Source organism: Arabidopsis thaliana, chromosome 3, assembly GCF_000001735.4.
Source record: "Arabidopsis thaliana chromosome 3, partial sequence".
Classification (NCBI taxonomy): Eukaryota; Viridiplantae; Streptophyta; class Magnoliopsida; order Brassicales; family Brassicaceae; genus Arabidopsis; species Arabidopsis thaliana.
The window spans coordinates 6,945,273-6,970,656 of record NC_003074.8 but is presented as its reverse complement, the minus strand read 5'-3'; the positions used below and the strand labels follow the sequence as shown (position 1 = coordinate 6,970,656).

General features: G+C 36.5%; 5 protein-coding genes across 15 annotated transcripts; all 5 read right to left on the bottom strand.

Moving 5' to 3' along the window:
* Positions 1-4: 4 nt before the first annotated feature.
* On the bottom strand, positions 5-3,195 carry TOM40 (translocase of the outer mitochondrial membrane 40). 2 transcript variants are annotated; one of them, NM_001338439.1, is made up of 11 exons: positions 2,654-3,195; positions 2,267-2,348; positions 2,080-2,182; positions 1,905-2,000; positions 1,746-1,796; positions 1,568-1,633; positions 1,136-1,237; positions 934-1,002; positions 752-835; positions 550-645; positions 5-463 (listed from the first exon to the last, which is right to left on the bottom strand). In NM_001338439.1, the coding sequence occupies exons 3-11, from the start codon at positions 2,176-2,178 to the stop codon at positions 410-412; spliced, it is 717 nt and encodes a 238-aa protein (NP_001326561.1). In that variant the 5' UTR covers positions 2,179-2,182; positions 2,267-2,348; positions 2,654-3,195; the 3' UTR covers positions 5-409. The 2 variants fall into 2 exon arrangements, with proteins under 2 accessions (NP_001326561.1, NP_188634.1); NM_112890.5 differs by having other exon boundaries at positions 2,846-3,195.
* A 140-nt stretch (positions 3,196-3,335) lies between these two features.
* On the bottom strand, positions 3,336-5,062 carry AT3G19990 (E3 ubiquitin-protein ligase). 2 transcript variants are annotated; one of them, NM_001338438.1, is made up of 2 exons: positions 4,078-5,053; positions 3,336-3,923 (listed from the first exon to the last, which is right to left on the bottom strand). In NM_001338438.1, the coding sequence occupies exons 1-2, from the start codon at positions 4,984-4,986 to the stop codon at positions 3,555-3,557; spliced, it is 1,278 nt and encodes a 425-aa protein (NP_001319597.1). In that variant the 5' UTR covers positions 4,987-5,053; the 3' UTR covers positions 3,336-3,554. The 2 variants fall into 2 exon arrangements, with proteins under 2 accessions (NP_001319597.1, NP_188633.2); NM_112889.4 differs by having other exon boundaries at positions 3,366-3,923; positions 4,078-5,062.
* A 388-nt stretch (positions 5,063-5,450) lies between these two features.
* Positions 5,451-8,921, bottom strand: FYPP3 (flower-specific, phytochrome-associated protein phosphatase 3). The gene is made up of 10 exons (NM_112888.4): positions 8,569-8,921; positions 8,136-8,282; positions 7,981-8,048; positions 7,682-7,739; positions 7,083-7,193; positions 6,949-6,999; positions 6,700-6,843; positions 6,514-6,609; positions 6,349-6,420; positions 5,451-5,979 (listed from the first exon to the last, which is right to left on the bottom strand). The coding sequence occupies exons 1-10, from the start codon at positions 8,647-8,649 to the stop codon at positions 5,896-5,898; spliced, it is 912 nt and encodes a 303-aa protein (NP_188632.1). The 5' UTR covers positions 8,650-8,921; the 3' UTR covers positions 5,451-5,895.
* A 51-nt stretch (positions 8,922-8,972) lies between these two features.
* Positions 8,973-12,148, bottom strand: AT3G19970 (alpha/beta-Hydrolases superfamily protein). Of its 5 annotated transcripts, none has more exons than NM_112887.3 (6): positions 11,922-12,148; positions 11,196-11,301; positions 10,277-11,080; positions 10,083-10,188; positions 9,721-9,911; positions 9,002-9,560 (listed from the first exon to the last, which is right to left on the bottom strand). In NM_112887.3, exons 3-6 carry the CDS (start codon positions 11,011-11,013, stop codon positions 9,290-9,292), a joined length of 1,305 nt encoding a protein of 434 aa, NP_566652.1. In that variant the 5' UTR covers positions 11,014-11,080; positions 11,196-11,301; positions 11,922-12,148; the 3' UTR covers positions 9,002-9,289. The 5 variants fall into 5 exon arrangements, with proteins under 5 accessions (NP_001327016.1, NP_566652.1, NP_001327013.1 ...); NM_001338435.1 differs by having other exon boundaries at positions 9,005-9,560; positions 11,866-11,922; NM_001338436.1 differs by lacking the exon at positions 11,922-12,148 and adding an exon at positions 11,455-11,912 and having other exon boundaries at positions 9,005-9,560.
* Positions 12,149-12,930: 782 nt separating this feature from the next.
* ATM1 (myosin 1) lies at positions 12,931-21,883 on the bottom strand. 5 transcript variants are annotated; one of them, NM_001161156.2, is made up of 27 exons: positions 21,555-21,883; positions 20,532-20,874; positions 20,293-20,394; positions 20,067-20,210; positions 19,792-19,942; positions 19,655-19,682; positions 19,525-19,553; positions 19,242-19,426; positions 19,064-19,127; positions 18,947-18,960; positions 18,761-18,845; positions 18,281-18,384; positions 18,041-18,179; positions 17,818-17,880; positions 17,627-17,745; positions 17,148-17,300; positions 16,861-16,950; positions 16,647-16,724; positions 16,328-16,486; positions 15,999-16,205; positions 15,624-15,770; positions 15,505-15,538; positions 15,342-15,421; positions 15,135-15,264; positions 14,876-15,022; positions 14,704-14,771; positions 13,691-14,592 (listed from the first exon to the last, which is right to left on the bottom strand). In NM_001161156.2, the coding sequence occupies exons 2-27, from the start codon at positions 20,868-20,870 to the stop codon at positions 13,921-13,923; spliced, it is 3,531 nt and encodes a 1,176-aa protein (NP_001154628.2). In that variant the 5' UTR covers positions 20,871-20,874; positions 21,555-21,883; the 3' UTR covers positions 13,691-13,920. The 5 variants fall into 5 exon arrangements, with proteins under 5 accessions (NP_188630.1, NP_001325654.1, NP_001325653.1 ...); NM_112886.4 differs by lacking the exons at positions 15,505-15,538; positions 17,818-17,880; positions 19,525-19,553 and having other exon boundaries at positions 12,931-14,592; positions 15,342-15,477; positions 15,565-15,770; positions 19,242-19,407; NM_001338432.1 differs by lacking the exons at positions 15,505-15,538; positions 17,818-17,880; positions 19,525-19,553; positions 21,555-21,883 and adding an exon at positions 20,947-21,237 and having other exon boundaries at positions 12,949-14,592; positions 15,342-15,477; positions 15,565-15,770; positions 19,242-19,407.
* Between the last annotated feature and the right edge of the window lie 3,501 nt (positions 21,884-25,384).

The following is a 25,384-nucleotide window of genomic DNA, read 5'->3' as shown; positions in this document are numbered from 1 at the left end:
CCCATCTTATATTTCCACGTCAAAAGCAACAAATCTCAGGTGATTTTATATTCGAATAAAATATTTTCAACAAATCAGACAACGAACGAGGAAGAAAAAAAGAATTCGTTTTTTTTTATGGCAAGGAAATGAAATGATACACCTCTCTCGGAAGTTCACGAGATCTTAGAGCAAGGAAGTAAAACAAAAACCTCATTTGCTTCTTCTTCTTTTATAAAATGGTTCTTGGAAACAAATCCTAAACCTCAAATAACAACACAACATCGTTACCGTTTATCTTCCCAACTTCACCAAAAAGCCTAAACTGAAATAGAATAAATTTTAACCGAAATCCTCGCAGCTGAAACCACTACTGCTGCAATCTGCTCTGTGCGCCAGGCTTATTGTGTGCCGGTTTTTATTCGGTCTTTTAACCAACTGTTAATCCGAAACCAAACTTGTAGTCCTTCTTCTTATGATCCAGCTGGATCGAACAAAACGAAACCAGAGTTTTAAAGGAGAATCAATACAGGAACCAGCGGAAATCTAAGTAGCAGATCATTTGTGTACCTCTGCAGAAAGAAGAAAATTGAGTCCCATACTCAATCTTTCTTCAAGGAGAGCGGATGCAACACCGTTTGAATCGATCTTACCCCGCACACGAGCCTGAAACAAAACCCATATTATTAGAATAATACGGATTTAGAATGTTCTTTTGTTGCTTGTTTTCAATTCACTTACAATCCAGGGAAAATATGGCAATGTTACTTACCTGTCTAAGCATATAGTCATAACCCACACTAGCTGTTACATCTCTTGAAAAGTAGTTGTACATGAAATCAGTGGCAAGTGACACCTGTGTGTCATGATTCATGAAAAAGATTGAATGTGTCATGATATATCTCTCAACTCTACAAGGTTTTAAGATGCAATCAAATGAGAACGGTACATCACCTTATCTGAAATCTTCTGAACATAGTTCATAACAACAGCACCCGTGCTAGCAACTTGACCAGAAGCAACCTGTTCATCAAGAACAGTTCTTAATATGATGGGTATATAAACTCAAAGTGTTCAAAATTCTGATCTACTTTCAGCTAACTGAGTTTTTGAACCTTGCAATTTGTATAATAAACCAACTGAGATGAAGCACTACCATTTTATCTGTCTCGTATCTAGCAGCATAGCCTATTCCCGACTTCCGAGGCACACCAGCCCAGAAAATTTCACCACCCAAGGATAAATGGTTTGTAACACTCTGTACAAAAAAATTATGATAATTTAATGAATAGAAAAAAACAGATACATTCCTTACTTAAAATTTTAACTATTACTGATCAAAAGAAAGACTGCCCACAGATAAAAGATATATATATAACTTTGACCACAGAAACTAAGCATGACATAATCACAAAGTCTAATAGAACGACGTAAGGTTCACCTCTCATCTATGTCACAGCTAGACGAATCAAGGCAAACAGTACACGGTTAAAACACTCAGAGATGGTTAGTAACCTTTCCCTGGCTATTTGACTACACAGAAAAATCTAGAAAGTTTCCACTGTAGCACGGGACAAGTCAAACTTACCTGGATATAAGTTGCTCCAATTAGGGCACTCTGTCCAAGTTGAAGCTGAGCTCTGTAGTCTGATCCCTACATAAATGTGAGATAAAAACAGTTAAAAAAACTCAATGAACCAAATACTGTATAATAAAAAGGTACATCACAAGGATAGGAAATTATTATATACAGAGAATTTTCATACCATGTAATCAAAGTTGAACATTGCTTGTGACATATGTTCCTCATTTGTTATCTGGTAAAGAAAGTAAACAAAGATGACAAACACAATATTACAGAGAGAACGAACGTAATTTCCAGCTACACCTAGAAAAAACAGATTTTCTAAAGTTGTGGTACTTACCAGAGCATTCGCCTTCACAACTAACTTATCAGTTAAATCTGCTTTCAGTCTCGCATTTAGTCTACCATCAGTCATTACCCTTCCGATGAGCAGCAACTGCATATTTACTTTGTCATTTTCACATATTTTTCATGACAATAAAAATATTAAAACAGCTGATTACCAAAAACGTTACCTTTGGGTCATAATAATTGGCACCAAACTCATAATGGGCTGTTGGAATTTTGATAGTAGTTTCAGGTGACTGAGCAGGAACTTCGGTTGGCCCCATCATTACACTGTTTAACCATCAGTACACATGCTTAGCGAAGACCACAAATAAATAGATGGTACAACAATAACTATAAATACAAGCTACATACCTATGACTGAGAGAAAACTTCTGATTCAACGCCCTGGTAAAGTCGAAGCGTAAACCCTCAAAATTGTCCGACTTTAAAGACACTGCAAAGCAAAATCAAACCAGTTAAAAAACAAAGAAAACCAAAAATCTAAATGCTTCATCACACATACTTAACCATATGGATTAAGACATCACAAACTTTATGTGGCCGTTGTCATCTTCTAGTTCTGTCTGAGAAATGAATTTTGACTCACTCTGACGCAGGCAAAATCGGTTCACAGAATCTAATCCAGATCAATTGAACAATCTTAATCATTTTATATCATTTCTATTGTATGTAAATCTCCTAAGACCATGAAATGATACATGAAAAACAATTAGAAACGACTAATGTGCTAGACTTTACCCAATTCAAACAGAAGAAAGCTAAATCTCAAACAGTCCAATACAATGCACTCAAAGCCACACTCATTTTATCTCCAGATCAAGAAACAACAAATAGAGATATCAAGGAATACAACTGAAGTTACAATGGAAGCAAAAGAAAGAAAGACGATTGAAAAACTAGATCGGAAAAGGGATTTAGGATATACTGAACTGAGAGCTTCACGGTGGAGTTCCTCATAGGGAACAGGAGAAGGGAGGTTCGAGTAATCGACTTTCTCATCGACTTTAGTCTTAGCATCGACTTGTGCCGCCGTAAGAGGTGGTAAAAGATCCGCCATCGCCGCCTCTACCGCTTTTGAATATCCTTTACGGCGACAGTAGAAAGAACAAAATGGGACGAAATGGAACAAGAGAAAGAGAATTAAGGGTTTTCTTCAGCTTGGAGGCGAGTCTTGGTAAGGGTTTTGTAATTATACCATTTTCTGGTTTTTCCCGGTTTGGTCTTAATCTCGAACCGTGTCGGGACCCCTCGTTCGCCTGTCTTGCACCTAATTAATTCCAACCTCTTAAGCGGCTAAATAAACTCTTGAGCATCCCAATCAATTTAATACAGTAGAAGTTATTTATATAAAAAAAATGCAATGAAAGTGGTCTATCTTTTTACTATTGTCAAATTTTTTACCAGGTTTAAAATGTAGTTTGTGGAAGTGTGTTGTCTTGTGGTTAATCAGAATCTTATCTTCTCATTTGGGTGAAACAAGACTCTTAAAAAGTGACCGAAAGGCTTAATAATATTTCAGACATACCAATGTCAAGAAGACTTGATCTACTACATACATACATGGCTTCCTTTATTAATCTCTTTATTAAAACATTCTTTATGATTATTAAGGATGTGGAAGTTGTGAAGAACAATCTTATTAGCGCACGAGACCCAAGTTCAAGATACCCCAAGAAACATCAGGCCAAGATTGATCCTGTGACTTCATGAGAAGAACCCTAACCCAAGCAATCCAACCTTCCCATGACATTCTCTTGTCCCAAGGACTTCCCCATTGCAAGAGCAGAAGAAGCCCTTTCTCTGCCTCTCTCTCTGCTTCTTTGAATCTCTTCTTTCCCAAGTACACTTGACTCAACAACACATGTGGCTCTCCCACAAATGGGTTCTTCTCAATACAACCCAACAATCTCTCCTCTGCTCTCTCCAAGTACCCTTCTTTGCTTGTGTCACTGCTCACAACTTCCCAGTACATCTCCCTTGCTTCTATCTGCTCTTTTGCATCCAATACCTGGTCCATTACATATGAAGCTATCAAGACACTATAGTTACCTACCACTACCAATAAGTGTGAAAGCTACTAAATTAAAGAAGATACAATCCTAGACACCGGAACACCAATGATCATGACATGAGACAGAACCAATTTAGCTAACTAAGAATACCTTGGTGCAGAAGCTGAAAACTGGAGGCACGACAAGATCTATATCCTCATCTCTTTCCTTCCTCACTTCAAACCCAGAACCAAAAGCCCTTCTCCTCTCTTCCATCAAAATCTCCTCTTCTCTCACAATCAAACTATAAATCGCTCCCATTCTCGAATTAGAATTCATCCACAGTCCAGGCTTCCCATTCCCAGGCCACAACGCAGTCACGTTGTTCCCTCTAAACTCAAGTCTCCCATCATGATTACAGAACAACTCATCTTGGAACCCAAAAAGCTGATCACTAAAATCCGCCATTGTCATTAACAAGAAAACACCAACAACTCTCCTCGAAACAACGATTTCTTCACCTGTCTTGATATGCTTCACAACAACACCGTTCTCAGGAACCAAAGCATTAATCTTCTTCCTCCACTCTTCATCTCCATCAAAAATCCCTTTCTCCTTTGCGTTCCTCAACGAAACCTCAGAACAATCAAGATGCTCAACGAGCTCACAATCAGAGTACTTAAACAAAAGCTCATCGTGAATCAGAGTTTGTCTCGGTACAACGCAGAAGAGATGGATCAACGACTCGGCAGCTTCACCGACGTGATCACGGACGACGTCACGACCAGTGGAAGGATCGAAAATAGCTAAATTGACATAGGAATTGGAGTAAGCAGAGTGGAATAGACCACAGAGACAGACGGATTCAGGAGCTTTCCATAGCTTGAGGATCTTGTAGATATCGATTAAGTGATCTAGGAAGCTTCCGTGTTTGTGCCAACACTCGCCGGCACCGACGCTTTTGAGGACGGCGATTAACGACGGGAGTTTGGGGTCGATCTTTTCAAGCTCTCCTCGGAGAAAAGGTCGGGCTGATTCCAGTACGGCGTCGTTCGGGGATGGAGATGATGATGAACCCATTTTGTCTCTATTACTCTCTTTCGGTTGATGATGATCGCTTCTCCAGCATGGAGGATTAAACCTTTTTATTAGCATTAAAAAAAAAAAAAAAAGACTTAAACAATGACTCTTTTAAAAAAACCATTGACCAGGACCACCAGGTTAATATTTTATGATTTCCCTCTATTAGATGACCAAGCAACATTGATGTTCATCGGCAAACAGAACAAGAACTGAACTCCCCCACTTCTCATAGTGTTTCACTGTTTTGTAATAAAAAGAGTTACTATTAATTTTAAATCATACAAGCATGCAACTCACTGAGCAACTCATAGGAGTGTAGTTATATAGTGAAGATTAATTAACTGAAAATTACAAACTAAAAATTGCAATTCTTTTTACCACATTCATGACTGCATATAATAACTTTTTTTTTTTATTGTAAGGACTACCCCTCTCTCCATTACTTGAGACAACAATCTGTATCATAGATCTGAAAGGCAACACACCAAAAGCCGAATGAAATGATTGAATAGCTCGAGACCGACAGGTATTCATTTATTGTTGCGATACTGTCCCATTTGTAACGATGTTTGATTATTTTAGAATTAATGTCATCTTCACAACAACAACAACAAAAACAGAGGAAACAGTACAAGTGAACAATGAAAAAAATAACATTACAGAAGAAAGATTGGGGGAAAGAAAAGAGAGCAGAGAATCAAAATGACTAAGACTATTACCAAAGTGTTTGACTTGTAACTTTCACAAGGGAAATGTAACCTAAAGGACAAAAATAATGATAGTAAGCGAAACCCATCAGTAGATAATATATATAATCATATATTAACCTTTTCCACATTGAACTGAACATATTGCCAATGGCAGCAATGGCTTCATCATCACAGCAAATATAATAAGTGTGATTCTTCATAGGAAATACGGAACTCCAGTCCTTGGCCCTCTCATTTGATTGTTCTCTTCTGTCTCTGTGAAGAACTTCACTTCCCTTTCCTGGTAATACAAACATTTCAATCGATTTCATCACTAACCCATGCAGGAAGGAGGATCCTAGTAGCACAGACAGCTTGAATCTATGGTCAATGAAAATCCACTACAAATGCAGAAACAGAATCTATGGCTCACACAGATATTCAAACCTCATTGCACATGGCTTACTTGATTTAAATTCTCTAAATTACTTTCTATAATCTTCCTAGATCCATTAATTCAAAGAGGCACATAGCAAATCAACAAGAGTGTACATATTTTGATAGAGTAGAATCTTAAAAGAAATGATTAAAATCACTGAAGTAATAGAATCCCTTCTTGCTGACAGAGAAGATTAGAGTATTCATTTAGGAAAGACTAAGAGAGGCTCACCATGTTGTCATTGAAACTCAATATAGAAGCGACATTCCCACAGCGGTAACAGTAATTAGGTGCAGACCATACCTTCACAAACAAAACAAAATTAACAATCACTAAGCAGAGTTTCAAAACGCCCACTAATAAAAAATATCAATTCATTAGAAGCAGGACACTCACAGTTACAAGGCCTTTATCTTGGAACATGTACTTAAGACCTTCTTGTACAAGTTGGTGCGCGCGGCATACTAGATCCAGCTTGTTGATATGGTTAAACTGCACAAGAAGCCAGAACCAAAGATCAGAGATGTGAAATTAATTTCTTAGTTACAGTATCAATTCAAGCTTTTGAGAAAGTAAACATACCTCAGTGGTAACCCTGGATCCGAAAAGCCAACCAGCTCCACGTGGACTAACCGCCCATGTTTCAATATCTTCAGGATCACTCCACATAAGATCGCAAAAGGGCCCTTCATGAGGAATTTCGCAATTTCGCTCGATCAGTCTTATCTAGAGCCCACAGCAAATCTATGTGAGTGGAGGACCTTAATAACATGCCAAGCTAGAAGCATAATTGACGGGTGAAAGCCACAAGCAATAAAAGCAGAGTTTAACCTGATCAATTGTCCGGACATCCGGGGAAAGGCCACCGTGAACACATAGAACCTAGACAAAGCAAACTATTTTAGTATAACATACAGCTATATGTGTTCTCATCAACAATGCCAAGTTGCTAAGAAATCACTTACTGTGCCATCTATAATAGCTGACAGGGTAAGATAGTCAAAAACATCTGTGCAATATCGCCACGCATTAGCGTTACCATACTTCCTCTGGCATTCGTCATAGAAACCATACACCTAAAAAAGTAAATCAAATGGTTCTGTGTTATAAAGGAGTTCAATGTCGAGAATCCATGTATAATTTTGATCATCTAGTCAGCAGATTCACGAAATGCATATTTGAATTGCACTTTAAGAGGTATGATTGCAGACTAAGTCTTAGTAAAGGTTTGCCAGGAATGCATTCAAATACAAAATTATCACCACACTTTCTTCCTTAAAAACCTATGTATCAACTAGAACACTAAGGATTACACACATGCTAAAAAGGAGACTGGTACTATATGAAGCACCTTCTGAAATTAGCTTTCCAATACTTGATTCACATAAAATGCATCTTAGCTAACATCGATGTCTACATCTGACATGACATTGCCACATGTAGTACAAAATCAGAACTTTCAAAACCCTGCTGTAACAACGAGAAGATAATCAACATTGCTTACCTCCTAGGAACAGCGTGAAAAGCAGAATAATAGATATAAGTGGAACAGAATAACACATACCTGCGTTAGCTGCCTACTTTCATGATTTCCGCGCAAAAGTGTAATATTGGCTGGATATCTACATATTAGAATACAAAGAACAGAGAAACATGAGATGCTAAAGAAACAATATCATTCTCGTTTGGACTAATTTTGAATGCAATACGTTACTGGGACTATTTCTTCCAAAGAAAGATAAATAATTATCAAGATTAATTGCTTAATAAACAATAAGTTCGTATTAAGCACGAACAAAAAAAAACTTAAAGGCAAAGATTCAATGATAACAGGAATCTCCAGAACATTTATGAGCACCTTACCTAGCTTTAAGAAGTAAAAGAATAGTGAAGACTTCAAGGCTGTTGTAACCTCTATCCACGAAGTCCCCCTGCGAATTTCCCACACCAGATTATGATTGTATTCATAATTTCATATCAATATGTCATACAAGACACCACAAAAGAAAACTCGGTACCATAAAAATGTAATTGGTGTCGGGAACATGACCTCCGGTCTGAAAAAGCTTCATAAGATCATGAAACTGGCCATGGATATCACCACATACGGTGACTGGACTGTTTACAGGCTGTACGTTTGACTCCTCAATCAGAATCTCTTTCACCTGTATAACATTATGATAAACATCTTCTGGTTAACACCATGATTCATCTTCGCAAATCTATAAATCAATCGCTGAGAAAGGAGACCATAAAATGGTATCTAAACTACAAAATTGATGCCTCCATAGTTGAAAAGAAAGAAAAATCCTAAAATCACTACAGACCAGATCGAAGTCACGTTCCACTAAGGTATATAAATACAGATCAAACCAAGCAGAGAAGAGCACAAGAAGCTTAATCGACCAAGAGAAGAAATCAAGTAAGAAGAAGAAGAAGAAGAAGGCGTACGTATTCGCAGAGAAGCTGAAGCTCGTCTTCGGAGAGATGCTGACCATCTTTAACCTTGGAAATCCATTGATCCAAATCCATAACTCTCTCTCTATATATATATACCTCTGACTGGTAAAATCTTCAACACTTTCGTTCGATTTCAATAGCGACTTTTCTGGGAAAAAAGAGGAATCGAATCGAATCGAGATAGATCTACCAGAGAATCTTCGACTTCGTTAGGGTTACGTAAGAGGAGGAGATGAAAGAGAGAATGAGAGGTTCGAGTTTCACAAAATGACACATACGGCAAAAAGAAAAAAAGATCCCAGATCGATCTCTGCCGCTTCCAACGCAAATCAAACTTTTGCGTTTGTCAAAACGCAATCGTTGACGAACCAGCGTCTCATAAGAAATACGATTGTGATCCCTCATACTTCTAAAAATTATGAGAATTGCCAAAAACTTTATGATTGGGTTCTTAACAACCCTCTTTGAACAAATAACAAAAGACAACCATAAGATCCAAATCTCCACTACAAAGGACAAGGACGTCACTTTCTTGAATCTTCATTCTCCTAAATGTACAATATCCAACAATTTACAAAGGAATAATGAATTTGAATCTATAAACCAATCCAAACCAAAAAGAATCATCAATCAGTAACTATTTTTCTCTTTCTTGTATAAGAGTTAAAAGGACCCCAAAAATGGTTAGCAACAACAACACTTGTGGAAGTCGCTATGAAGAATGGTGGCAGCAAGAAAGGACAAAGTTGTTCATGAAATGGTTGAGCTCAGCTGTATACAGTTCTGGGTTACTCCGGAAATGGTCTACATGAGGTGAAGATATGAAGTTGCAAGCACGGACCTCATGTCCTGCTTTCCTCTGCTCTACAATGAATGATTCAACTTGTTCCACCGGTATAACTCTGTCTGCAGAGCTGTAAATGTATAACTGTGGACAACTTGGTTGTGCTGTTGATAATGTGTCAAGAACATCGGCAAGTCTCCTGTTAAAAATATGATTGCACGCATTTGTTAGTGTGAAATCATAGGATATGGGTGACAAGAATGAGTGAAGAGATATGATTGCCCGCATTTGTTAGTGTGAAATCATAGGATTTGGGTAAAAGAATGAGTGACGAAACGCGGAGTTTTATTGTATGTTACCTGTTTACTTTGGGAAGATTTAGAATCACCGCAAAGAACTTTTCAAGAACCAAAAGCAAAGCTGTTTCTGTTGCAGCGGGTTTAGGCTGGGAGATGTTTATACCGTTTGACTCATATGATGAGCTCGCAGATCCTTTAGTGGCTACACTGCTTTTCTTCAAGAACGCAGCTGAGAAACCTGATGCCCATACCTGTTTTAACAAAGCCAAATTAGTATCCAGAAAGTTCAAGCGAATAGTGCAGAAATCTATAAAAAGAATAGCACCCATCAGCGTCTAGCAAATCAGGTATCCAAGCCTATGATTTAGCACAAGCCAAATGACCATATAAACATGGCTATGAATGCAAGAATCATCGCTTACCGTAGGATCTGCAGCAGCAACAGGAGCTGAGTCCACTATGCAACCTTTAACTCTTCCCATCAATGATGAATCTTGCTTCTGAAACTTTTCCAAAATGGCTCCATATCTGCATAGATGAGAAACTCGCTTAGTAAAATGTAAAACCGCCATGTAACTATGTAAGCACATGAAAAAAACAGAGATATTAAACTCACGTTAACCACCCGGTGTTGCTGAAGGTGTGAAAGACGAGATTTTTCTTTTGCTCTTCATCCAACCAATCAGCCAAGTGATTAACCAGCGACTCGATGTTCTTCTCTGCTTTCCCTCCAACTTGATAACTCATAATCTCATTCATCGGAAGAGTAAATGTAATGACATGGTAACCCTTTGAAGTGTACCAATCAGCATATTTCTTCAGATGCTTCTGCTTTGATCCAAGCCATCCAAGCAAAACCACAACAGTTCTATTCTTTTCAGACACACAACTCGAAGAACCAGACATATCGACTGCACTAGGCTCAGGTAAATGCCATCTGTAGGAAATATCAGGAACCACAAGTGAGGCACCGATTGTGAATGCAACCGGTTTCGATGCTTTAGCCAACTCTGCAGACTGATAAACACTACGAAGAGCGGACAGAGAAGTAACAGAAGTAGCGAGACTACAGCTAGGATTAGAAGCTAGGAGATCAACATTTGGTACAGGAACACAAATCCTCGACACAAAAGATAAATCTGCAAGCTTGGAGGCCGAGACTTGAGAAACCCACAAGGACCTTTCTTCCTGAACTAAACCAGACACTGAAGGAGCAATCTGCTCTGATTCAGAACCTCGAACTAGTGATCTAAGAGATGAGAACCTCTCAGAGACATCTGCAGACACAGAAGCTGTAATCACAGCAGCAGCAGCAACAAGTGGCCGTTGAATGATCCCAGACAAAGAACCCATGATCGCCACAATCTAATCCAATACACTCCAAATCTAGCATACCAATCTCATTAATAGAAAAAGAGTCCTGTTATATAAGATGAGATAGATTTGTAATAAGTATAGACACACAAACATAAACAAACACACATGTTTAAAACGCGTGTAAGAGTCCAAGATTGTAAGGACATGGTGTAAATTACCTGGAAGCTTCAAACTCGGGCTGTCAAGTTTTGACAGCCCGACCTCAATGTACTAATAACTTGACAGAGTCAAATCTCTCTTTCTCTCCACCGAAAAAACGCTTCTCTGCAAGACAACAATCGTTTCAAGTCAAAACATCTCTTTGAAGCTTGATACTAAAAGAAACGATTTCGTATGATGTTGACACAAAGGGGAAAAGAAACAAGCTTTTCTCTTCTCTTCTATTATTTGATCTCTAAAATCATATGAGGATCCCACCTCCAACAATGAAAAAAAGATGATTTTTATAGATGGAATTATTTATTCTCTTCCCCCAGAAATCATGAGAAAAACCTATGAACAATGAAATTTTGTATCCTCAAAAACCTATGGAACAATGAAAAAAAAAGAGATTGAATCCCCAGATTTGCAAAGGACCCACCACAAGAATTTTCCCAAAAACTAAGAAAAAGCCTAAAAGAGCTAAAATCAATGGCATAAATTTCTCCCGAAAAGAAATGCAACACGACGTGGCGATGGCGACCTTCCCATTCTACGGGAGAAGAGGCACCGAATAAGACAATGATAAACCGACCGAAACCAAAAAACTCATTTTTTCCCCCAGAATCCAAAACCGCGTATAAATTGGGTGCGATAAATAATCGAATTTCAGAAGATTAATCAACGTACAATTGAAGAATCTGAGAGAAAATACGAATTGGAGAAAGGAGAGAAGAAAAACTCACCAGAGAGATAGAGACGGGAAGAGGGAAAAGAGAGATGAAATTTTTGGTTTAGGGCAAAAAAGAAACACAATTTTTATTGTATGACCCCAAAAAAAAAACAGAAATGATAATGTTTATTATATACTACTGCCTTCAAATAAAGAACCGAACTAGAGAAAGCCATACCATTTAAGTATGGGTTCAAAATAAGACAACTTATTTGCTGTCATACGGACATTTTTTCTTATCTTGATATATTTCTTATGTGTGTTAGATACTTAGATGTTTTGCATAAACTTGTGACTGTTTTAATATTTTTAATATAGGGGATTTGATTTCTATTGAATTATGCACCAAACTAAAAATAAATATTCCAACACCGTGTGTGATTCATACCAGTTGAATGTTTGAGACGCTGTCACGCTAGAGTTTCGAAGAAGACAGTTTACGAATTTTCTTGTGGCTGGAAAAAAAACTCGTGTGGACGGTGCAAAGAACTTTTGAACGTAAAAAAAGAATATTCGATTTGGATATCCAATAAAATTTTTAATTAGAGAATCTTGGTTTTACATCACGCCAAGTTGTCCCCACCACCGTTTCCATTTTCTCCATGGGTTTCGGATTTGTAATAATGGTTTATTCCTAAACTCTCTTAATCGAATAGCCATTTAGTAGATCGCTTAATTTACACAAAAAGGTATCGAATTCTGATTGTATCATTATTCTAATATCCTACTAAGAATTTAAGATATTAATTACTATTTTTTATTAGAAGACAAACATGACTCTCCAAAATTGGCGAAAAAAATAGAATTTAGAAATTCTTCAAATTATAATGTACACAAATGAGGAAAAAAAATGTACACAAATATCTTACTATCATTCATTTTAAGAATGATAACACGTCATGTCAAGGCTGGAAGCAACTCTTTTACATCGTCTTTAAGCCAAAATTTATTAATTTTACTTTCCTTATAATCAATGTCAGTATCTTTAAGCCAAAATTTGACTTTTTTTTTTATCATATAAAATTTTGAAATTTTGGGTTAAAAAATGGAAGCATGGGAGTATATATATATTTTTTTTTTTTGTCGGCAATTCATTTTCATTCAAAGGCCCAATTGGCAATTACAGAAGGGATTAAGTCCAGAGGATTACAACAAAGTTAACAGCCCACTAAAAACATAAGATAAACAAAAGTTGCACATATGCTTTAGTATTAGACACGTGTAGAAGACGTATATTGCTCCAGCCCACGCGTCCACTCCTCAAGCATCACCGTTAACGTTGCCGGACATCGCCGTATTCTGACTAACCACCGTCGATCTGTCCTAGAACGATGTAAATCCTTTTCCCTTCCGCCGATCTCCAATCCGAAAGATAGATAGCACCGAAATTCTTTTGGTTCGATTCTATAAAGTTGCTTCAAAATTCTCTTGGTAACACCAATCCGGGGAAGCTCCACCACCAGTTACACCCAATTTGGTGTAGCTAAGATCCATCTTTGCTCACACGATTTGAGCAAAAGGAGAGTGATGAAGATATTACTCCTCGATCAATTGGGGAAACAGAGAGAAATTGGAAGATAAACAAAGAAATACGGTGAAGATGTATAGATAGAATAGAGATCGAATCTCGCTAAGAGCGAGACAGAGAACCGGACATAGACGGTAGGAACAGTCCGACTCCAAGCCGGAATTTATTGATCTCGTACATAGACGAGAATATTCACAAATCCGGTCAAATACCGGAAACAAAAGTGACTAAGCTTTTCTCTTCTGCATGGGAGTATATATATAACTCGCCAAATCGTGACTTTTGTTATATTAAAGAAAAACAAAATTTACAAACTTAAATTAAGATTTGTTTTTGTTTGTATAATCACAGAATCCTTAACATTGAGAGGCAAATACGAGGTTGTCTCAAGAACATCATTTAACTACTTTTACCAGATAAAACCCGCCAAATCCTTAATTAGCAAACGACCTAAGTTTGCCTGTAAGAATAGTCTTCTCCTTCATCAATACCTGGTGCTATTTCTCCTTCCCCACCACTTCCTCTTCACTTTCTCCATCGAACCACTGCTCTCTTCGCTCCCGAGCTTGCTCAGTATCAGTTTCGTTTCCCGCAATCTCCCTCCATAATCCTTTTTCCACGTCTCAAACATCTGTTTCAGCCTCCTCAGTTCTCTGTCTGGGTCCAAGTTTGCTTCCACCTGACCAGATTTCACTTCCACCAAGAACTTTGCATCATCACCAAACACTTGAGCTCTCTGCTCGAATTCTTCTGCTAACCGCCCAATCACGCTCAGCCCTGCGCTCATAGGCTGTAGTCTTGACCCTACTCCATTGCTTGTTTGGCTCCTGAACTGATTACTGCTTGAATCCCAATCTGTTGCATCACTCGCATTGACAGATGCATCTGAGTTTCTCGCTGAGTCCTCAACAGCTAAGCTTTTCTTTGCTATGGAAAGACTGGACTGCAACGACCTCATTTGCTTTTGCCAGATTTCTTCCATTGATTTCATCTTTGTCTCATACTCTGACCACCGGTTCTCATATTGTTGAAGCCTCTGCTGAAGAATGTCGTTCTCTTCTTCCTTTTCACGCAGAGCAGCTTCCGCTTTAAGTACCCTGCGTTGGAGCTCGGAAAGTACTGATGCTTTCACTAGCACCTCACCTAACTCATTTGTCTGCGCAGTTGGTTAATGCCAAAGCAAAAATAGTTCAAAAGTTTATGAGATGAAAGAAAATAATTAGACACAGTGAGAAGAAAGGAATGTGATATATAACAATTATTTTACCTTGGCACCTCCAGATTTTAACCATCCAATATCCCCTGAACATCTTCTAACCAACCAACCACGAATTGCTGCAAAAAGGTTATAAGAATTCAGTATCAACGTTGAATAAGCTTAAGCATTTTTCTTAATGAGAAGATATGCAGCATCTAAGCAATACAATAAACCCTTTTACCTGATTGTATCACAACTGATGCATCGGCTATGCCCTTATACTGTATCCTAGCAATCTTGCTTTTAACTTGGCTCTGTATAGTAGCAGCAGCCTTATGCCTCCTTCGTAACTCAGCAAACTCTTTTCTTATCTTCTCTCCACGAACAACTGAAGAAAAAGAGGTGGGACGAGCCATATCTCAGGTAAGCTCAAAGTATCTCCATTACAATGAGATTAAGATGCAAAACCAGGGTAATGACTTGAGACAAAAGTGTTATACATGATTGGAGAATAGAAATTCCCCTTTTAAGTTCCTTCAGGAGACAGCGTGCTTGGTATCCTCTAAAAGAACTTTGAACACGTAAAATGCCGTGGAGAGTACGGTTCCTTGTGTCCTCAAGAACCCCAATCTGCAATGCACATGAGACTCTTATTCCTGCCCCTTATAAAATAAAAGTCTTTGACACCAGCCGACAAGCTATTATACCTGGCCAGTTCTGAAAAACAACTTTGTGTAGCCAACTTGATACATCTCCGGCAAGATATTAAACTGATGGAGAATCGCAACTGAAACACTTAGAGGATCTCTATCAGCAATGTTCTCCACCAGAAGAAAACCATATCTGCAATATGATCAATGTGATTAAAACTTATGAAGAAACGCTTGTACGGTCCCTTGCACAACTACTAATGATGAATGGCATTGTCACCTTCGGGAAAATTTCTGATGAGACATTCTTGTAGGAAATCCAGACCGTGAAATTCGAACCACTTCTAGGACCCCACAACATCTTAGCTGCTGTAAAACAAGCCCTTGCTCATACACCCCGGGAGACTGGATGTTATTTGGCTTGATACAGCGAATGAAATGTGGGGTAGTGTTTCCTAAACGTTGCATCAATTGGAAGAGTTGACTCTGGAAAAAAAATCCAGGTAAGGTCATTAATAATCAAATATCATAGAGGATGATATATTGGCTTTTTCTTTCATAGCGTAAGCATGGCAAAATTTGGTAATCTTGACACAAACCACAACAAGCTTTGAACAATTTAAAGCAGAATACTTGTTATCACATGTATGCAAGTTATGAGCTTTAAAGTAAGGTAGCCAAACATCAGGTTTGAGTTTAAGGCCAAACACTCACCTTAAATTTAGTAGCTACACTCAAACGCTGGGAATCAGCACCACCTGCTTTGTATAAAGGACCCACAACGGGTTTTTCAGATTGGATCAGCATGCTAGAAGCAAATGCTTGAGGAAGGAGGCAAGAACAAGAGGACAAAAGTTGAATAGAATCCGAATGCAACAAGTCTCTATTCTTCTCTAGAAATCCAGTCGTCTCATATGTAACCTGATTCGGAGAAGCAAGTGAAAAAAAGCAAGCTGTCAAGAAGCATTCAGACCGAGACTAGGTTCCTGTTTTTGAATAACGCAAAACTGTGTTTGTGTCACAGAGAGTTCAAGAGCTGTTACCTCTCCTGCATAATGCACAACTGTGAAAAGCTTCCCTTTATCTCCTCTGAAACATGAATTAGACTGTAGATGCTGTTTTAGCTTGTTTGCAAGTGTCAAATCTGTGCCATTCGGAAATGTAGATTCCTCATCCAAAAGGGAGAGCAGCCCCAATGGTTTCTGCACAGACAACAGACGTAAGTGCCTTAAAATAAATGTTTGACTAAAGTAAGCATTTCACCAATTAACTACGGTTTTATAGTGTGTAATAGTTAAACTCTATATCTTCTAATTAGGTTATCCATATCGCTTCCTAGTCTATTGTTTTCTGATTATATACCTTTTCAAAAAGACTCAGACAATTTTGGTTGTCCTCAAAATCAACCCTTGTCCAGTCAATGCCATCCTGGATATATTCCTGAAACAGTAGAAAGAACATTAATAACTTGGATGACAGAAAGTTGAGCTTTTAGGTTGTAGTTCTATGTGAATGCACGACCTAGTATATTTAATACATGTGCCCGTATAGTTCATTTATAAAGGAGCAACTTTACCTCTTGCTCCAGCTTGAATAGATGACGGTTAAAGTGTTGCTGCAATCTCTCATTTGCATAATTTATACAGAACTGCTCGAAGCTATTTTTCTGCAGAGGAATGAAAGTCGTATAGCAAATCAATAAGACACATAAATCAAGAAATGGAAACACAAAAGCACATAGATATAGAGTTCTACTATTTGGCACTGTTTGGTATCATTGCAAACTGAAGGTCTAATGATAGCTGGTAGCAATTGTAATCTTTTTCAGGAGAAAGCTCAGAGAGCCAGAGAACAGGAACATACATCAAATGATTCAAAGCCGTAGATATCAAGAATACTGATAGATCTGCCAGTTCGCCTCTTTCCCACAGCAAGAGATTTGTTGATCTGTTCAACCAGCCAGTCAAACAGGCACGAATAGATTGATTTTGCTAAAGCATCTCTTGCATCAATGGCCTGAAAAAAAAAAAAAGAATATCAAGAAAATGTAAAATTTAAAGTAAAAGAAGGACGGGACTAAAAATACAATCATCGTCTTCGGAGGAATTAAAAGTCTGCTGTGAGACTTGATGCCAAACGAAATTTAAAACATTAATTCCATATTAATGTGAAGCATGGACCCAAATAAGAATATAACACTTAAGAATGTAGACATAAACCAGATCATAAAAATTTCAACCTCTCATTTACTAGGTTGCCTCTCTATATTGACTCTACAAACCCTACTTCAAGTCTAATAATACACCAACAAAATGTAAGAAAATCTTGTTAAAGGCATATACCTGTGGTAGCGTTAGCTTCTGTACAATGGTATCATTCCTAACTCTCATGTTACGTTTCGATAAAGTTAGCGTAAGCTCATTGATGTTGCACCCAATCAATTTAGCAACAGTTGACAAACCTGAAAAAAAACAAATGCAGCACGTAAATAATCTCCCTGCCAGATTGAATCTGCATGCCCACAAATGCATACACATATTATGCAGCAAACATTCTTGTTTCCAACACCAGGACCCAAGAGAATGAAACAAAAAACCTTCCAAGATAACAATCGTAAAAGAAATATCAGGAATATACAAAAGAAATCAGTAAGCAACAACATAGAAAAGCCTAGTGGGCATGCAGAATCAACGTTCACACGAAACATTTAACTCAAACAATATAGGCATCACTAATTAGGGACTGAAGAGGCTTACTTTCATCTGCTACAGGTTCAACATGGTTTTCATTGTCAATAACGGTGAAGGAAACGTTTCCCAGCCATAAAACTGCAGCAAGCATTGCAAATACACTTTCTTGATCTTCTTTACTAACATGCACAATGTCCAGAGCTTCCTGCAACAACAGAAACTTTTAAATCAATAAACAGAAAAATAAAGGTCTGAAATGAGTAGAGAAGAGGAGGAAGAAAGTATCTAACTGAAAGAGAGAATTACCTTAACAGTGTGAAAACGTTCAGCATCGTCAACTCCGTTAATTGAATAACAATTACTCTGTCCCAAATATTTATACTCATGGGCGCTTGTCAGATTTAGCTTCTCTGCATTCAAATGATGAATGTGGGGAAAAAGAACATAAATCAATAACTGTCCACCAGTTACAATAACATAGGTACCACCGAAAATTACGATAATTGACTTTAAGAACTGATAGTTGACACAATTTTATTTTCACTTATGGAGATGCTAGCGACAATATATTAAGCACACAAAGCTAATCCAACTCCATCAAAAGCTAATCCTAAAACCAACATAAGACATCAACAATTAGGTTGAATGTTTTTAAAGAATGATTGTTTTATTTTATTTTTTTGAATAGAAGAATGATTGTTTTAGCTGTCAAAAACACTTTATATTCTCCTCTTTTAATCTTCTTTATAAGACTCTTTTATAGTATTTCATTATTACTAACCATACCTCTAAGTGCAGGTGAAGCCCCAGCACAAAGTTGATAAAAAATATGATATGACCTTTCCCCTTCAGCACATTGGACCACTCTAGACTGTTAAAATGAGTCAACATACAAAGAAAAAATGTCAATGTTAATGAATCATGTTTAAAAAGGAAAGAAATCAAGCAAATAAAATCATCCAAAGAAGCTACCTTTTCTAGTAAAACTGCAAAATTTGAAGAACATGCAATAAGAAAAAAGAAGCTAAGTTAGCTCTGTAGAAATGAAAAAACAAAGTGAAGTTGCACAACTGTAAGGGTTACACTTACAGGTTTGAATTTGAGCACCCGATATCTTTCCACTTTCACTAAAATGAATCTCTATTAGCTTCCCCTGTATATTTTAATATCAAAACAACATTGTGAGACGTACGAAGACCTAAAACTCTCAACGACTTAGCATAAGATAATTAAAAATATACAAAAATCAGAATGATGAAGGGCTTACAAAACGACTAGAATTATCATTTCTCAATGTTTTTGCATTTCCAAATGCTTCCAAAATGGGATTAGTCTTAAGTATCTCATATTCGATCCCGCTTCCGCCTCCAAGAGCAGCCAAGTATTGCATAGCTATTTTAGCAGTCTCAGTTTTCCCTGCTCCACTCTCGCCGCTGGAAGAAGAAATAGAATCTTGTGATAAGGATACACCACAAAATACACAAACTGGAAGCACCACTTTATTCAACAGATCCACTAGTCTCAGTGTCTCACAACTAATGCAACTTTACAGGTCATGGACTCATGAATACAAATACATCTTTAGTCCAAAAACAAGTATTCTCATGCTAGTGCCATTTGAAATCCAATAGGCATGAAAATTAGCAAAAACTAAGCATAAAAGAGGACAGTTCTACTAACCTGATAATGATAGATTGGTTAACTTCATCTGGATTGGAAAAGATAAAATAGTGAGAGAATTGAAATATTTTTTTCAGCTTATGAGAATTGCAATGTTAACGTTCAACAATTAACAAAAGAATGAAACATGAACCCACCGCGTATCATTTCGCGAATTGCTGTATCTGCAATTGCATACACATGAGGACTCTCATTTGATTTCTTCCTGTATGCTTCAATGTATCGATTTCCGTATAAAGGAACCTCCTTAAAAGGATTCACAGCCACCAAAACTGGCCCTGCTTTTGTCTAGCACCATAAAGGAAAAAGGTTAGCCAAGCAAGAGTAGATGCTGGAACATATATAGTAACAGATTCAGGGGAAAGACTATTATCCTGATGAGCAAAAAAAAATATCACAACAAAAGACTTACATATATCATGTCTTGGTTGTACCTATAGTTGAGGTTGTACAACACTGATGGCTCATTTAAGTAACTAAGCTGCATAAGATCGTCCACTCCATCAAGAATATCAGGATTTGCAGGTACTAGAGTCTCTGATATGACTTTTATAACCTGTTTCAAGTTTGAAAGTAGTTTCAGATCAAATACTTCAAAAATTAACCTGGCTACCTTAGAAATACAAAAAGTTACTTACTTTTCCTTCGGGCAAAGATATAACAGACTCCTCCCCTGAAGTTGACAATATCTTCCCAAGCTCCCAGTTACCATTTGGAAGTTGAATCCAAGATTGCAGTATCTAAAGTTAAAAACTGTCAAAATTTCATCCCATATTCTTATAACTTTAGAAGCAATAAGTTTATTCTCAAATTAGCAAGAAATCCACCACAAAACCCTCAAGCCTCGAGAATCACAAAATGTAAATCTAAGGAATACCTTCTTTCGAGCATATGCACTAGTGTCACTCCACCTGCGTTCATCACTCTGAGGCAAGGGCATTGTAGCAGCTCCAGAATCTACATCATCCGTTAAAGACTGCTCTTCAACAAAAACACCGTGCCCGCTATATGGTGAATCCTCACTATCCCCAGCAGCAGTATCAGTTCGACTAACACCATTCCTTAAGCCACCTTTTCTTGGAACATTCGAATTGGTCAAGCGAACACTTGCACCAGAAGAATTTTCAAGGCGGTCAGAGACTGGTGAACCATCAAATCTATAGTCTGCTGGCAAAGATTTAAGTGACTGCATGAATGGAGTAACCTTCTGAGACATTTTGCTGCAAGAAAGAACGAAACTTATAAGCTCAAATGGGAAATGTTGAAGAAAAAATAAAACAATCTAGTCATACATGACAATCTATAGTTGGTTTCCATCAAGCTTTTGAAGAAGAACCCCACTCAAAAGCCCTATCTAATTTCATGAACATAATGGCGGGGACCAATACTTTAGGACATAGACTGAAATACTTTTTCTGAATCTTCAGTCACTGTTTTGAAGTTCCCCAATCAAAATTGGACAAGGAAATAAGCAATGTTAGACCAAGCTAGAGACTTTGCAGATGAAACGTTTAACTTGGTGGAGTAAACAATACAAATATCTAGAGATTGAGATAAGTAAAGAGAGTCACATGAAAGTAAACAAAGAAGAAACCAAAATATCTAAGGCTTGCTTGCCTGGTTGACATTTAAGAGCTTTCTTGCTGAAAGTTTCAACAATCAAAAATTAATCAGAGATTCACAAAAAGCAAACAAATTTAGCTCAAATCTTGAGAGATACAAAGACTAATTCCTATGTCACACTACACACAAACCAAACAGAAGACGGTACGAAATTTCTCAATTTGATCAGAATTCATTAAAAGAGAAACAAAACAAAAGCAGAAATATTTGAAATTTGTTCGATTTAAGAGTTAAAACTTAAACCCATTATAAACTTCAAGACCCTGGCTTTAAATACCTTCCAAAATTAGAGCAAAGCCAATCAGCAGCACCTTCAGTAGAAAAACTTCAGATTCTCAGAAAGGATTCAACTTTTTCTGGAGATAGATCTCAGACACACCAAATCCACCCCCACAGAAGAAACTTCTGATTCTATAAACTCCGGAAATGAGAGAAAAAAGGGGTAAGAAAATGCGGTGGAAGTGAAAATACAAAAAGAAAAGAGTATAAATCTCTCAAGTAGCAACTGAGACTGCTTGAGCGATTTCAATTTTACTGAGAAGATTGTGGAGAAAAAATCGCAAAAAAGTACAGAATGAAGAAGATACAACTTTTTCTCTGCTTCACAAGAAAAAAAAAACAAAGGAAGAAAAGAAAAGAAAAAGAGAGAAAACAGATTTTTAATTTCTTTTTTTTTTCTCTGTCTGAGAGGAATTAACAGTTTTTTTTTTTTTTTTTGTAAATTTAAAATTATCCGACAATTTTGAATGTCTTTGGGTTTTTGCCACCAACTGAACTTTCAATTTTTGAAAAGATCAATTTTCAGCACCTTACGTGTTTGCGAAATGACGATAATACCCTTGTTTATTACAGTATTTTTTTAACTGATGTTTTATTTTATTTTTTGAGTTTCAAATTATATGATCACAGATTTTTAATGCTGATATTTTCCTCTTTTAATGTTCTTAATTCGAATTAGTACACATACATATCATATTTGGAATATTCCCTCACACTTTTTTGGTTTCTTTCAAACTTTTTTGTAGTTGCTAAACGAATGTGAAAATAGAAATTAATAATAGATCTTGTGTTTTGACTCAAAACTTTTGAGTAAACTAGTTCATGAAATTTATGTGAATAGATCTTTTCATCTTATTTATGTAATTTTTAACATGAATTAGTTAACTTCAAATTTTGTTAGTTTTTGATATATAGCATTGTTTTTTTAGCTGATGATATATCAATGAATATCAGTTTTTCATAACACATAGAATTGATTGTATATTTAATGATTCTCTCGTTGAGAAAATTTAAATAAAAATAAATCCAACTGTATCATTAACAATTTGCTATCTTCCGCCATCGAAATATCAAGAAGCTAATTAATGTGCGAGTACATAAATAAGAGATTAGAATCGGTCCGTATGTTTTCGTCAGCGCTTTGAAAAATAATAAAAATCGGTCTGCGAAATAGAGTATAGTACTAAATTTCATTTTTTCTAGAATTAAGTCAACCACATATTAATTAACAAAATGTGAATATTTTAATTTTAGATTCGTTAATAAAATGGTACAAAACATCCTTTCAAAAAGTCACACACATTATTATAGAGAGCGATTTGATGGGATACATAAAACAATTATAAAAGCTTTTAAAACAAATTTAATTAATTTCATGTTTATATTCATGTATGACTGTTACCTACTGTTACAAGTTTGATAACACGATGATTTCTTATTCGTTTTGTCGTCGTTGGTTATGCAATTATTTCTGACACACATGTTTCCATAGATAAAAGTGTTTTAATCGCTCGCCAGTTTATGAAACACAATTTAATCGTTGAATGATTACCCTAGTTACTAATCGTTAGTGAATGCAAAACGCACGCATAGTTCACAAATCAAAATATATTTCTGACTGTTTTTTTTCTCTTCAACTGTGACGTTTATCAATGTATGGTTGAATGATTTGAATTATTGACTTACATATTAGATTACGTTTTTAGCAATGTTATTTTTGAGAAACTGACTTATACATTTCAAGATGATAGTTTAACGTTACAAAATAAGCTCATGCATATCAAATGAGGTTATGCATATGTTTAGTACTTTGCATGTCAATTATTATTCAAAGTATGTTCCAACATTAGTACTAATGTAAGATTCTTTAATAAGTAAGTAACGAAGTACCACAAGTTTTATACATATTTAATTCATAATGAACCTATAAACAATTAATACACATATTTCACAGAATTTACTTTTCGTATATGAAAACATGTTGCGACCATGTGATTAAGTATGACTTTCGAAACCATTTTTTTTTTTTTATGTCGACCACATTATAATGTCACTTAAAAAGCAGCGGTGTGGAAAATCGTGATTGCGAAGTTCCTACTATGTGTATAAATCCTAAACCCATTTTCAGATTCTCACACTCGCCCCACGAAATATTAAAAGTAAACATAAAAGTTGAACTCATATGATGAAAAGGTTTAAGAATTTATCGCAAGAGATTGTTTATCTGATATATCTCCTTTTAGATATTATCAGCTTTGTTCGCCACTTTCTACGTTTCGTCGTGGCCCATCTCTATCGATGTTTAGATTTCATGTCCGAATCAAGACGCAGAACAAAAGAGTAATCTCTCAGTGCTGTCCAATATGCTTTGTGGCCACTGTTGCATTGAAACGTGGAAATTAACGCCAATGCGTCTTCCTTACATATAAGATTTAAGACTAGACAATAACTTGGCATTTAGACAATAACTATTGTAGGTATCAATGATCTGTCGCAAACCTTACATTATCGGTCCCCTTCCTTTGGTGGAACGTGGGACAAACAATGTTGTTGTTGAAGATTATGATTGTTTCCATAATTTTTAAAATTATAACACTGAAACACACAATGAAAGCAGCAGCAAAAGCTTATAGGACATGCAAAGTTGTTAAACAATGCCCATTCACATATGTATGGAACACCATGCGATCATACTCTCTAGTTACTTACTTCAACAACAACAACAAAAAGACAATACCGACTTGGATTCACCTTCTTGCAAATACTCTTTATTCGTGCATTCATAATTGACGTCTATCAATCAAAATCCCACAATCCCATCAACAAGATTTGGAGGGAAGCGAAATAAATAGAATTATCATAAAGTTTCTATTAATTATATGCCCATTCAACAATTCAAAATTAAAGCTATACCAAAAGGGGAAATAAAACCAAAAAAAAAAAGAAGGAATACATGGGTAATCATTAATCTTTTTTTCTAAGTGTTATAAAACAAACCAAACATTAAACCGGGTTCTCAATATCTTTGGGAGAGCCATCATGTTTTTTTTCTCTCAAAAGAATACAGTATTTTCACTAATTTAGAACCATTATGAATATATAAGCAAAAAAAACTTTGGATCAACTACGGCCTTTTTTTAGCGAGAAGTTATTTCTTGACCTAGAGAAGCTTCCTTGGGAGCCAAGGAACATCGCACGTCCTTGAACTATTCTAAGTGCCTCTTGATTTTATTTTATTTTTAAAGTCTTGCCTCTTGATTCTTGAACTTCTCACTTATTAACATCTGATTTATGTTTGTGTCTTTGAACTATCTTTACGTGCCTCTTGCTTATGGAAACAGATCATCAACTTATCAAAGTTATAAGTTATAAGAATACACATTCAATTGTACAAGTTCACCTAAAACAAAATTACATATTTCAATCACTTTTACATATATAAAATTGTCGAACATGAACATGAGTAAACGGTACTAAACACATTGCATTTGATTAAGTTTTTGTGCCTTTCGAAATCAAATTCCGTTCCGCATCGTAAATCCATTTAAGAAGGAAGAAGCGATGAGGAGATCAGAGGTTGCAAACTTGCGAGTTGCGACTACGTGTATAGAGTCGTAGTAATAGATAAGTTTAGAAAACTAAAAGCTGTAAAGTCATTTTCATGAAAAGGTCAAAGAAACATACCACAAGGGACTGTTTATTTCATCTCTCTCTCTCTTTTTACATAATTATCAATCTCCTTTGTCTGCCACTTCATATTTTCATTCTTTTGTGTCCCATTTTCTTTTATGTCAAATGCTAAGATTTTTAATGTCTTCTGAATCAAAA